This window comes from Odontesthes bonariensis, chromosome 12 (genome assembly GCF_027942865.1).
Source record: "Odontesthes bonariensis isolate fOdoBon6 chromosome 12, fOdoBon6.hap1, whole genome shotgun sequence".
NCBI lineage: Eukaryota > Metazoa > Chordata > Actinopteri > Atheriniformes > Atherinopsidae > Odontesthes > Odontesthes bonariensis.
This window is the reverse complement of record NC_134517.1, coordinates 5,502,303-5,516,464: the sequence shown is the minus strand read 5'-3', so window position 1 is coordinate 5,516,464 and position 14,162 is coordinate 5,502,303. Positions and strand designations below refer to the sequence as shown.

The window sequence follows — 14,162 nt, the reverse complement described above, 5'->3', positions numbered from 1 at the left end:
ATGGGTTTCAAGTCAAAAATCTACTGAACGAGTACATATATCCCTTTGATTTCTTACAGGTTGGCTTCTTGTTGTCCACCACGCGCTAGCATTGTGCTAATGACAGCGCTCGACCAGAATTACGACCAGAGGCACCGCTTGACGGCTGGCTCCATACCAAGCGACAACAGAATTAAGATGGACTTTTTCCGCTTATGTTACCACAGCCCAAGAATCTGTGATGTTACCACACATTCTCTCTTACTACAGCTCTTCCTTGAAAACGCTGCTGCCTTTGAGACCAACAACAAGCAGGATTGTTGCCGTAAAGCGGCATCTCCGGTCGTAAGCTATGTATGACGTCATATACACTTCAAATCCTTTTTTTAAGCAAATGAGTGGCTCTAAAAATCTAAAACTCAGCCATGGGTATTTTCTAAACATCCTCTTTTGAAAACAACATTCGAATTACTAGAGAAAAAATTATATCTTGAGATAAGGGCACGAAAGGGCGTATAGCTCCATAGGACTCCATTCATTCTGGTCTCCAAAATTGAGCGCCCCACGTGGAAAAAGGGTGGAACCAAAATCGCCTCGTTGGAAACCACAGATTCTATAATAGTACAGATACGCCACTCACGGTGCATTTCCGGTTTCCAACGAGGCGATTTTGGTTGCAGTTCCACCCTTTTTCCACGTCCATCCATTCCATCCATCCATTATCTTCCGCTGGTCCGGGGATCGGGTCGCGGGGGCAGCAGCTTGAGCAAAGAGACCCAGACGTCCCTGTCCCCGGCCACTTCCTCCAACTCTTCTGGGGGGACCCCGAGGCGTTCCCAGGCCAGCCGAGAGACATAGTCTCTCCAACGTGTCCTGGGTCTTCCCCGGGGCCTCCTCCCAGTGGGACGGGCCCGGAACACCTCACTGGGGAGGCGTCCAGGAGGCATTCTCACCAGATGCCCGAGCCACCGCATCTGACTCCTCTCGATGCGGAGGAGCAGCGGTTCTACTCCGAGCCCCTCCCGGATGACCGAGCTTCTCACCCTATCTCTTAGGGAGAGCCCAGACACCCTGCGGAGGAAACTCATTTCGGCCGCTTGTATTTGCGATCTCGTTCTTTCGGTCACTACCCACAGCTCGTGACCATAGGTGAGGGTAGGAACATAGATTGACCGGTAAATCGAGAGCTTCGCCTTCTGGCTCAGCTCCTTCTTCACCACGACGGGCCGGTGCAGAGCCCGCATCACTGCAGACGCCGCACCAATCCGTCTGTCAATCTCCTGTTCCATTCGTCCCTCACTCGTGAACAAGACCCCGAGATACTTGAACTCCTCCACTTGGGGAAGGATCTCATTCCCGACCCGAAGAGAGCATTCCACCCTTTTCCGGCCGAAGACCATGGTCTCAGATTTGGAGGTGCTGATGGTCATCCCAGCTGCTTCACACTCGGCTGTGAACTGCTCCAGTGAGAGCTGAAGGTCACGGCCTGACGACACCAACAGAACCAAATCGTCCGCAAAAAGCAGAGACCCGATTCTGAGGTCGCCAAACCGGACCCCCTCGACGCCCTGGCTGCGCCTAGAAATTCTGTCCATAAAAATTATGAACAGAATCGGTGACAAAGGGCAGCCCTGACGGAGTCCAACCCTCACAGGAAACATGTCCGACTTACTGCCGGCAATGCGGACCAAACTCTGACACCGGTCATACAGGGACCGAACAGCCCATATCAAGGAGTCCGGCACTCCATACTCCCGGAGCACCCCCCACAAGAGTCCCCGAGGGACACGGTCGAACGCCTTCTCCAAGTCCACAAAACACATGTAGACCGGTTGGGCGAACTCCCATGCTCCCTCCAGGATCCTGCGGAGGGTATAGAGCTGGTCCACTGTTCCACGGCCAGGACGAAAACAACACTGCACCTCCTGAATCCGAGATTCGACTATCCGGCGGATCCTCCTTTCCAGTACCCCCGAAAAGACCTTACCAGGGAGGCTGAGGAGTGTGATCCCCCTATAGTTGGAACACACCCTCCGGTCCCCCTTTTTAAAGAGGGGGACCACCACCCCGATCTGCCAGTCCAGAGGCACTGCCCCCGATGTCCACGCGATGCTGCAGAGGCGTGTCAACCAAGACAGCCCCACAACATCCAGATTCTTGAGGAACTCAGGACGGACCTCATCCACCCCCGGGGCCTTGCCACCGAGGAGTTTTTTGACCACCTCGGCAACCTCAGCCCCAGAAATGGGAGGTCCCACGTCCGAGCTCCCCAACTCTGCTTCCTCATCGGACGTGGGGCGCTCAATTTTGGAGACCAGAATGAATGGAGTCCTATGGAGCTATACGCCCTTTCGTGCCCTTATCTCAAGATATAATTTTTTCTCTAGTAATTCGAATGTTTTTTCGAAAGAGGATGTTTAAAAAATACCCATGGCTGAGTTTTAGATTTTTAGAGCCACTCATTTGCTTAAAAAAAGGATTTGAAGTGTATATGACGTCATACATAGCTTACGACCGGAGATGCCGCTTTACGGCAACAATCCTGCTTGTTGTTGGTCTCAAAGGCAGCAGCATTTTCAAGGAAGAGCTGTAGTAAGAGAGAATGTGTGGTAACATCACAGATTCTTAGGCTGTGGTAACATAAGCGGAAAAAGTCCATCTTAATTCTGTTGTCGCTTGGTATGGAGCCAGCCGTCAAGCGGTGCCTCTGGTCATAATTCTGGTCGAGCGCTGTCATTAGCACAATGCTAGCGCGTTGTGGACAACAAGAAGCCAACCTGTAAGAAATCAAAGGGATATATGTACTCGTTCAGTAGATTTTTGACTTGAAACCCATGTTGAGCTCTCAGAAACTACATTCAAATCTGAGTGCTCTTGAGGAGACTTAGGTGAAACTGACCATTTGTAGCATCTAGCTCCATTGGGCCCCATTCATTCTGGTCTCCACCGACGCCCCCAGTGGAATTCTGGTGGAACTGCAGCCAAAAAGCCGGTACAATGGGGCTTAATAGAGAGTGGCAAGGCTGTTCGTTATAATGGCTGTGGTAATACTATGTAACTTCTCAAAAAGCCCATTATGGAGCTCCCCCTACAGGCTTGGAGGTAATGTACGGTTAAGACACTGTCGTAAATCTCTTTCTCTTCCTTGCTTCATCAGTCAACGTCTTCTTCTGTTTCTTCGGTGCCTCTGCCATGATGATCGTACTGACAATGTTGCGCTAGCTTAGCCTTACCTGGTAGCGTGAGAGGGGTCTATTTGTTTTTGCGGTAGGTGTGCCAGAAAGCAAGTCAAAGTACTTCCGCTCAGCTCCCGGGCCGGTCCAGCAAAGTTACATAGCGCAGTTATTCCAACTCATATTTTGTTGAATTACTAATAAAGTTTAAAAAAATATATATAAATAAATGAATGAAATTATTTCAACTCAGACCCCCGAAGGGCATAGGAGACAGGCCAATCGTAATATTAAAACTCATTCTAGCCGCACAATTTTTTTCAAACTGTTATTTTAAGGTAGAAATGTTACATAGTATTACTTTAAGAACAAATGTATCAAAAGAAATGTGGATGTTTGATAAGACATCTGGAGAACTCCAACATATGTCATTCAAAAGTGGGACTGTCTGAAAATATGTACCTATAACACAGAGTCAGTAGTTATTTGTTACAATTTGAAGTCAGAGATCATTTCTTTTGGAGGAAGAAAAATCTATTGATAGTTACAATTATGATGTTTCATGAGATGTGCAAGAATAAACTGTTGGTACAAGTTATTTAACTGTCTGAAAATATAACACTGGATATTCACAAGTGGTATTTAACCACGTTGGGGTTCCAATGAATATCATCACATTTACATTTTCATTTAAAACAGAATATAGGGTAAATTACTGGATTTTGAGGCCTAACAGCATTGGGGAAACAAGGCATTAAATTTACAATACAATAATTGTAACGTAACATCTTAGCCAGTATGATTAGAGTATTGGAACAAATGCCTTTTCCTGCACACAATATTAGCCTAATTTTCCCTCTTCAGGCTCTTTTTTCATTGAGCAAATAAGGTTATTCCAGTTACAATGGGAGAAATGATTACTTTTAAACACCAACATAAATAACCTTTGTTGGGTCTATTCTAAAGGGTAATCCAAAGTCATTTTAAAAGCCACTAAACATAAACATGTTAATATAGCATATGCACTCTATCAGTGGCTGTTACAGCAGTCATTGTCAACTATGGTGTTACACAAACTGCTCTTGTTTCAGTCCCAAAAATTCCAGCGCATTTCCAGCAAGCAGTTTTTCCTGCAAGACAAAAGAGAGCACAATTTAAAAAAGATAGAAATGGTCATTTGTTGCTTTAAAACAAGCAGAATTAAAGATATGTCTTTCCAATTTTTTCCTAAATTTGAAATGTTAGAAATAGCTCTGAACTTTATTTTAAAAAGATATTCCTTACTTTAATCTATCCAACTAAAAATGCCATTTCCAACTGGTCATCTGTGGTAGATTTAATTCATGACATCAAAACTATGCCACTGTAACATTTAATGAAGGACAGTAAAATGTTAATACCTTCAGTGAATCTTCAAACTCATCCATTGACTCAATTTGTGATCCAGGCTGCAGCTCTCCTAGTGGGAATGGGTAATCTGTTCCCAGCATCACTTTATCCTAGAAGAGGAATACATACATGTGAGCGGGACAGAGCACACATAAGCAGTACTTTCATAGCGGTGAAAGTGAAAGAGTTCTTGATATTAGTTTAACCATTCTGAAGTGTAATTTTTTTTTTGAATGGGAAACGGCCACTTGAACTAACCAAAGTACACAGATCTTGTATCAGACTCAAAGTAGTTTTACAGGTGGTTTTGAGGTGTCATTTTCACTCTAACACATTCCACACTCAAGAATGCCCCCTTAGTGTCATCTGACTGTATGAACCGTCTCTAACCATTTCAAAACCTAATGTGTATGTTGATGAAATTATTAGTATAAGCTCACTTTTCCAATAACATCAATGAGCAGCTTCAGTGAGTTGGGATCATGAACTAATGAGTCGGTGTAGAAAGAACCAAGGTACTTCCGTGGACTGATCTTATTGTCAACTGCACACAGGTCAGGGCGAACTTTATGGCCATGATCAATTCTGCCAACAGTGAACGGGAAAGAGCCACCTGCAACCAGAAGAACAAAGGCAGAACAAGAACATGCAGTAAGAATACTTAGAAAATTTAGCTTTACTGTGCGTTTTATTTTGCTGTGACTTTAATATAGAGATGAGATTTACTGGTAAAATAGCATCTCTTCTTTACCTCCATGTGCAAAGCAGACTTTCAGCTCAGGAAACCTCTCGAAGATTCCTCCAAATATCATTGAGCAAATTGCCATGGTTGTCTCCGATGGCATGCCTTTAGGATGGAAAAGACAAGAAAAGTAATGTTTCTCTTCACTTCATCAGTAATTAAAAGTACTGCTGCGATGGTGCTGTCAGTTTGGTTTGTTTTGCATAGCTAATTCATGTCTTCTGTTCCTGCTTCGGCTCGCTCACCCACCAGCCAGGGGAGCCAATACTTAGCCATTCTCCCATCTGTCTGCATGTCCCATGGGTGGACAAAAATGGAACATCCCAGCTCCTCCGCTTCCTGCATGGAAAACACACAATATTACTATCACTTTTTTTTTCCTTTAATAATATGAATGATGCCAGATACAAAAGGATGTCATGATAAATAAATACATAAAAATGATTAACTACACAGATAATGTAATTGCTAATACAGTTACCAGGATCATAGCATTTAGCATAGCATTTTATGACAGTGTATACTGACATTGTGTAATGTCTCACAGCATAAAAAGGATAGAGTTCGGGGGCGTTGAGGTCCCAGTTGTTGATGTGTGACCCAATCTGCACCCCAGGGAAACCCAACTCCTTTACACAGCGCCTCATCTCCAGCACAGCCAAGTCAGGGGCCTGCATGGGCAGCGTACCCAGGCCTACAAACCTCTTCGGTTGGCTGCGCACTGTATGTGCCAAATCGTCATTTAAAAGGACACAGAGATCCAGAGTGTCATGAGGTTTGGCCTGTAATTACAAAATTACATGAATGTATGAAAGTGAAATTAAACAGTTGGTACTTCTGTATTAAATAAGACTGATAAGCAGCTTTGCATGTAAGTACAGTGATGTGAGAAAGAAAGTACACCATCTTTCAATTTCTAAGGTTTTACGTATCTGGAAATAATAACAAATCACCTGATCTTTGAAATGTGGCAAATAGAATATCATTTAAATGACAACATACAAAATATTACACAATGCCGTTATTTATTTTACAATTAGCGAGCCTAAAAGCAGAAGCAGTTTGCATAAAACTAAGTACACCCTTTCTGCTTCCATAGGAGTTAAGAGGGTAAGTACTTGATTAATTGATGTGTGAGCACCTCTATAAGAGCAGAAGTTTTGTCAGTATGTCTTAACATAATGCCAAGGAGGGAAGACATCAGTAGTGTTAGACAAGCAGTTGTTGCTGCCCATCAATCTGGGAAGGGTTATAAGGCAAAATCTAAACTATTTGGAGTCCATCGTTTTACAGTGAGAACGATTATTCATAAGTAGAAAACATTCAATAAGACATCTGTCAGTTTTCCCAGGAGTGGACAACCCAGCAAGTTCACCCCAAGGTCAGACTGTGCAATGCTCAGAGAAACTGCAAAAAACCCAAGAACTTCATCTCAGACTTTACAGACAAGTCTCATGACAGTATAATTAGAAAAACACTGAATACATCACAGCAAAGCTTAGGTTTGTAAAGTTACATCTGAACAAACCACAAGACATCTGGAACGATGTGCTTTCCACAAATAAGATCAAAGTGGAGATGTTTGCTCATAATGCACAGCAGCACGTTTGGAGAAAACCAAACACAGCATATCAGCACAAACACCTCATACCAGCTGTCAAGCACAGTGGTGGAGGACTGATGATTTGGGCTTGTTCTGCAGCCACAGAACCTGGGCACCTTGCAGCCATTGAGTCCACCATCAACTTCTCTGGATACCAAAGTGTTCTAGAGTCAAATGTGAGGCCATCTGTCTGACAGCTAAAGTTCGGCTGAAACTGGCTCATCAACAGGACAATGATCCCAAACACAGCAGCAGATCTACAACAGAATGTCTGAAAAAGAAAAGAATCGAGGTGTTGCAATGGTCCAGTCAAAGTCCAGACCTCAAACTGACTGAGATGCTGTGGTGGGACCTTAGGGGAGCTGTACAAAAAACAAATGCTCACAAACCATGATGAACTGAAGTAACATTGTAAAGAAGCGTGGGCCAAAATTCCTCCACAGGGATGTAAGAGACTGATAACATCATTCAGAAAACCATTACTTCACTTTATATGCTACAGGTGGTTCTACAAGCTGTTTAATCTTTAGGTGTAGTTTGTCAAACGCTGCTTCTATATTTTGGCTTAGTTTTTGTTAAATATATCATAACTAAATAATGATGGAATATAACATGTCATGTGTTGCTTGCTGTTCTTCTGAGAATGTATTTACATCTATTTAAGAGCTGGTAAGGATCAGATGATTTTAGTTTTTTTTTGCTGTGATACAGTTTGCACTAACCCAATAACTGAACATCACTGGAACAGTTGAGAGGGCCTGAACTGTGACTCCTGCAAATAATAAATGGAAACATAATGTTTATCAGTATGATGAACCACTAAGAGCTGTTTGTGTCAGTAATGTCTTCACACACACACCGTGTTTATCCATGTCCTGTATGCGTGCGTTTGCATCCCAGCAGTTTTCTTGTATCACCCGGAACAACTTCCCATCCTTCATCATCGTGGCTTCTCCCTGCAACACAAACATCCGCAACACTCACAGCTCTGACTGAAAAATGAAGGTTTTGCTGTGTCTTCATGAAAGACCCTGGTTTTCTTTGGCAGATTTGTTAGCTTTGGTGTGGGACAGACATATTATATCATCTGACTTTTGGGATTTGATCACATTTTAAAATACAACCACATGATGGCAGCAGACAGTTGATTCTTAATAAAAAAAAAAACTCATCATGGTAAAACTGCATTCCTGCCACAAAGACCCTGAGAAATCTTGTTTTAATAACAACATCAAGACTTAAACAAATATTCATCACCAGTCTCTGCATATTTGATTGTATGCAACACTATTATGCATTTAACTTCATCCTCCGAAACTAAACGGACAACTGATGCTAAAGGTTTCACTGGGTATATGTCAGCCAGGCTGCACTGTGTTCAGCTGTGCTACGACTTTGTTTAAAGTGAATCACTCCGCTGATCCAGGGGCACCATGCTGAGTTCTGCAGCTGCTCACATGCCCGGCCGCTGACAGGTTTGGCTGGGCCCGAGACAAAATTCTCTGAATGGCTTTCAAAATCCTACCACAATAAAACTCACGCTATCTTATTCATTTAGAGCTCATAAACTGCACATTTCATCAACCATTTTTCACTTGACCAAGGGAATCATGTTAAGGGTACTTTTATTTATAGCCAGACCCGCGTGTATGTCCGCTGAACTTTCTGAGAATGTTCGGGGAACAAGGCGGAGCCCATTCATCTGGCGAGTGTCAAGTTAAATCAGTCTAAACGAAAGTTACAGGCTACCCCAAAACGTCACGTTTATAACCCATTCGTTACATGCAACTCTATCTAAATGGCAATTTCACACGTTGCCATGTCTATACTGGCTTATTTTAAACAAAATAAGGTTAAACCAGAGCCGCGTTATACTGGCTGTCATTCAGCTGACCGGGGATGATTCTCAAATCAATTCAGCCTGATTGGCGTGCGTGCCTGAAACATTTTTTCTTTTTTGCCCCCCCCCCCATTCCTGGGCCCGGGACAAAATACTCGTTTGTCCCCCCCTATCGGCGGGCCTGCTCACATGAAGGACCAGCCTGAAAGGTCCACAGGGTCAGGTACTACCAGGACAAACCTGGTGTGTGCTGTGCAATGTATGCCGCACAAAATTGTTCCTGAAACAGTGTATTAGATAAAAAAGGAAATCCAATTTGTGACTTACTTGGCAGTGATGGTGAAGCTGTACGAACCCACTATATCCATATCTCTGAAAGACATGAAAGATACAAGTTTCATGATCACAGAGTTCGAAAATATGGCGTACTTCTAAGCATATACAGTGCATATTTGTTGTATCTTATTTTGATGTAGGGTCTTTTTGTAAACAAGACAACAAAGAGTTTGTCATTGCCATACATCTTCCTAGAAAAGCTTTGTAATGACTGTGAAGGTTCGGCCGTCATTTTACATCTGCTCCAACTCCCCAGATCACCACAAGTGAATGCCATTCGGGGCTGTTGAGGCGTTTGCATACAATTGAACCTGTAAATGATTTGTGTGAGGAATACAGTTTGTAAAGCCCCATCAGCTCTACTGTGTACTTAGCTGATATATTGAGACACTTGAGCTTTTCAAAATGCTACATAGTTTTTTTCTGTCTTCTGTTAGTATGAATGGTGAATCTATATGTCTTCAAAGCCTTTTCCAATTTAGATAAAATGCACCACTCTTGGAGAATGTTCATTTTACTGTTTTTGTGTTCAAATCCTGGTTTGTGGCCCATTGCTACATGTCAAACCTCATTGCACTGCTTATCATCCTGCCCAGCGACTGTTGAATAAAGACCACTGATACTAGGAGAAAAAAAAATACTGATATGACACAAAAGTATTATAATAACCTACTGAACATTCTGACTTTGTAAATCATACCTTAAAAGATTACATTAAATTGTTATAAGATATTGGTTGTTCTCACTCAGTTATGTCTGGAATTCAAGCAAAATGGGAAAAGTGGAAAAATGAAACATACATGTTGACTAGGGACGATGTCAAAGTATTGTGACAAAAACTCAAAGCAATATGAGCAAACAGTATCAAATAGAAAATGCACAGTAAAAATAATAAAAAAAACAAATGGGCATAAACATGAGACAATGTTTAGTAACAAAATGTAAGAAACCAGCTGAAGAAAATGGGGTTTAAATAAAGACAAACCAAACATAAACCATTATTTAAACCACAAAACAAGGTGAGCTAAAGAGAAGCAGTCATGTACTATTGATGACTGGATGACAGTGATATTCAGTCAGCTCGGTTATATGCACAGTCAAGTCAAGCTACATTTACAGCAGGGTCATTTAAATGGGACCCCTGGTAATACATATGCAATGGAGTGGGTGTATACTAGGTACAGGTCCAATTAAACATATAAAGATGACTGCCTGAAGAAACCTAGCACATTTCCACAATCAGTAATGATATGGGATTGATGTCTGGTAAAGGACCAGGAAAGATGGCATCAGAATTTAAGTGGGTGTAAAAGTTAAGTTAAGTGTATATATGGCATATATGTATATAGGTGTATTGTAGTTAGGATATTTACAAACTGAAGAGTAGTTAAAAAGGGGTGGGAAACTAAAAAAGTATTGTACTTCTTCCCATGCCTTTTTCGAACAATGTGCGTTGTTTTGTTATGTATTAGCACTTTATGTGATTGAATTTTTTTTAAATTTCTCTTTTTCTTTATTTTGTATGTACAAATAGTAACATACATTTTCTTTTTTATACATGTTCGAAAATAAAAATCTATCTATCTATCTATCTATCTATCTATCTATCTATCTATCTATCTATCTATCTATCTATCTATCTATCTATCTATCTATCTATCTGTCTATCTATCTATCTATCCTTCTTTTCTCAGAGTGCATGCTGGGAGTTTGTTGAAGGAAGGTGTGGTGAGTTTGCTGAGAATTTGTGAACTTTTTCTGACTCTTTTTCTCACTGTGTGATTATGATGTAATTCGTGTGGTTATTTTGAGGTCATCATCGTTCTACAGGAGTGCACTCTCACAGGATTGTTGACAACATCTTGTCGATACGCAGTTCTTTCTTTGATTCCAAAGAAATGAGACCTGGCTCTTTTAAAGAACTGGAGGCCTGTGGCGCTGCTATGCACTGACTACAAACATTTTTCGAAAGTGCTTGCCAACAGGCTAAAAAATTGTCTTGACCTGGTCGTCCACAGAGACCAATCGTACTGTGTTTGTTGCTGAGGAAGGCTGGACGACTGGGGTACGATAAGCACCTGTTCCTGCTTCAGCCCCAGTCGGTGGATCTGACTGGTCTTACACCCTTCTACCGGTCAGTGCTACAGGCTTGGCAGGTTTTAACATCAAGACGTAAAGCAACAACAACACCAGGGATGTGGCTATTTAAAGAACCGCTCATTGGGAATAGTTTTATCGCCTCCCAAGTCTTGTCTTCTGCCAGCCTGAGGTCCAGACTGAGAGAAGCAGGAATTGTGAAGCTGGGCCATCTGGTGAAGACATCCATCCCTCATCTCGCTGACCTGCTCAACATCAAGTCTAATAGGGTGCTACTCCGCCTGGTAGAAGAGGTCTGTGCCTCCTTGCCTGGAGGTTTCAGAGGTTTTGTTCAAGACCCCTCTTTATTTAATCTATGGGACCAGGAGTGTGAATATGTATTTCCTTCCTTGACTGTCTCTCCAGCTGTGGGACAGTGGCAGCCTGAGGAGGATGGCCTGCTGTCTCTGAAGACCTCAGAGTCTGCAGACTTTGAGTCTGTAGGGAAGAAGGACCTCTATCTCCTCAGTATTAAAGTTGGAAACTTGCGCACCCTGGTAGGTTTAATGGCGTCAAAGTGGACGGAGTTTTTTGGCATGGGACCTTCCCCAGGAGGCTGTTGGCGGTCCCTGTACAAACCTCCTGTCGACAAATGGACAGGAGACCTCCAGTGGAGGATCGTACATGGGGCCATAGCTACAAACAGGTATCTGGTGCACCTCGATCCTGGCACAGGGGATGGCTGTCCGTTCTGCCCTCAGTCAGAGACAGTCTACCACCTCTTTGTCCAATGTCCCAGACTGGAGGCGCTGTTCAGACAGCTGCAGAGGTGGTTTCGGGGGTTAGGTGAGGGTTTCTCCTCCAGCCTGTTCATCTTTGGGCCACATTATTGTGCAAGGAGGAAGGCTGTACTTCAGTTGATTAATTTCATTTCAGGAATGGCAAAGTTAGCCATCTGGAAAACCAGGAAGAATAGAGTGAGAGGTCAGGGGTCAGAGGACGTGGTGTCCATGATGACTGGGCTGCTAGCAGCTCGGCTCAGAGTGGAGTTTAGTTTTTTTAAACTCACCAAACAAACAGACGAGTTTGAAAAGCTTTGGAGTGTGAGGGATGTCCTGTGTTCAGTCAGAGAAAACTCTCTGATCCTGAACCTTTAACTTGATTGGTTGTTTTTTTTTATTCTTGCTGTTTTTTGTTTGTTTGTTTTTTCTGTGTTTCATTTTTAGTTAGCGACGAAAAATGTACACGAGTACATAGAAATAAAGGTTTGTTTTAAAATTCTAATTCTTTCTATCTATCTATCTATCTATCTATCTATCTATCTATCTATCTATCTATCTATCTATCTATCTATCTATCTATCTATCTATCTATCTATCTATCTATCTATCTAAATAGTTTTATTTCATATGTTTTTTTCCTTCAATTTGAACCAGCTGAATGGAAAGTGTTAAACTGTAGTATTAAACTTCAGTTCAAACAAATAGCTTTGATATTCTGCTGTTAAAGCTTGGATATGCTATTCATGCTTTTGTAAAAAAGTGGTGATATAAAAAACAGAATTTAGACTTATGCTGGTTGAAAGAAAGGGAGAAAGAAAGAAAGAAAGAAAATTAAGTTCAAAGTACGATACTGCCGACCAAGTCCACTGCCCAGCACGCGATGTAGGAAATCATTAGCTCAGGCCAACCAACACAGTGATGAAGACATAAGAGCAGGAACAGATAAACCAAGGCCAGAGCCTATTGATTAAAGTTTAACCATCCATAGATTTATGGAGTGAGCTGTTAATCTCCTTGCTGACTTACTGGTGGAAAGTAGATACATTTTATGATTATGCCACTTAATTCAAGCTTTGCCTGCTACAGATGTGATACAAATACAAATGTGTTTAGAAAATAAAAATCTGAGAACTCCAAATGAGATCTTGTCTATAGACTGTGACAATCTACTCACACTGAGGCCTGCAGGTTGTAAAAACCGTTGTGGTCCTTTATGAGCTTGTTTCTTGCAGTGCCTACCTGTTTCAAGTCGGGCCATTCCTTTGGTAAAATATGACTGTGAATATCAACCTTCATCCTTTATGTTTACTCTCAGGAAGACGTGAAGGTCTGCAGCTCAAGGCAACTCGCAACAACTGTGGGCAAACTCACTCCCACCCTCAACCAGAAACCAATGACCGATGGGTGATTGGCTGCTGCTGAGAAACCCTGGTCATTTATTACCTACTCTAGCTATAAAACAAGCAAGGAAGCAACACATTAGCATTACTGCACTGTATGTTGGTGAAAACATTTTTTAACAGAGGGATATATTGGATTTAAATTCAATTTCATGAAATCAATATTAGGTCTATACACAAATGGCCATTGTTCTGTGTAAGCCAGCTGGTGACACCCATAGGGTCAGACCCACTATGTTTAGCTCTTACAGTGCAAGTTTGCAAGTTATTGGGCTCTTTTATGATACATTTTTTTCACTGAGTATGACCAACCTATGCAAAACCAAACAAAAATGCTGGTCCTTTTACTGATAAATATGTAATCTAATGGTCCAACATCCCTTCAGACAACCGCTTACTTAGAAGTTGGTAGTAGTTGGAAGTCTTACTTTATTAATCCAGCAACTCACATGCTGTTCATCTAGTTGTTTGATGACACCATTTCACCAAATTAGTAGATTGATGATGAAAACAATATTCAACTAAATTATTCATATTGTGAGGAAAAGGACGTTAATCCTTTCGACTGTCACACAGGAACTCATGAGCTTGAACTCACTGATAAACAGCAAAGTTGTGGCTATGAGGTTACTCAACCACTGTTAACTAACTACACTGTGACTAATGGCAGTCCAAAATGCTAGTTTTAAAATATTCAATCAAATTGTGTTAGCGTCTCACTAATTTTAACCTGCACCAGTCCAATGCCCCGATCTGCAGTTACAAAAAAGAAGAAAAGAAAGAAAAGTGATGTTGATCACCTCCAAACCAAGGGTGATAACATGTGGCTTGATGTTTTTTTC

At 42.0% G+C, this 14,162-nt stretch overlaps 1 protein-coding gene across 1 annotated transcript; it reads right to left on the bottom strand.

The window, feature by feature from the left end:
- Positions 1-3,497: 3,497 nt before the first annotated feature.
- On the bottom strand, positions 3,498-13,216 carry acmsd (aminocarboxymuconate semialdehyde decarboxylase). The gene is made up of 10 exons (XM_075478617.1): positions 13,160-13,216; positions 9,054-9,098; positions 7,746-7,842; positions 7,609-7,658; positions 5,829-6,065; positions 5,529-5,622; positions 5,293-5,388; positions 4,982-5,154; positions 4,553-4,651; positions 3,498-4,282 (listed from the first exon to the last, which is right to left on the bottom strand). Exons 1-10 carry the CDS (start codon positions 13,214-13,216, stop codon positions 4,220-4,222), a joined length of 1,011 nt encoding a protein of 336 aa, XP_075334732.1. The 3' UTR covers positions 3,498-4,219.
- Positions 13,217-14,162: the final 946 nt, after the last annotated feature.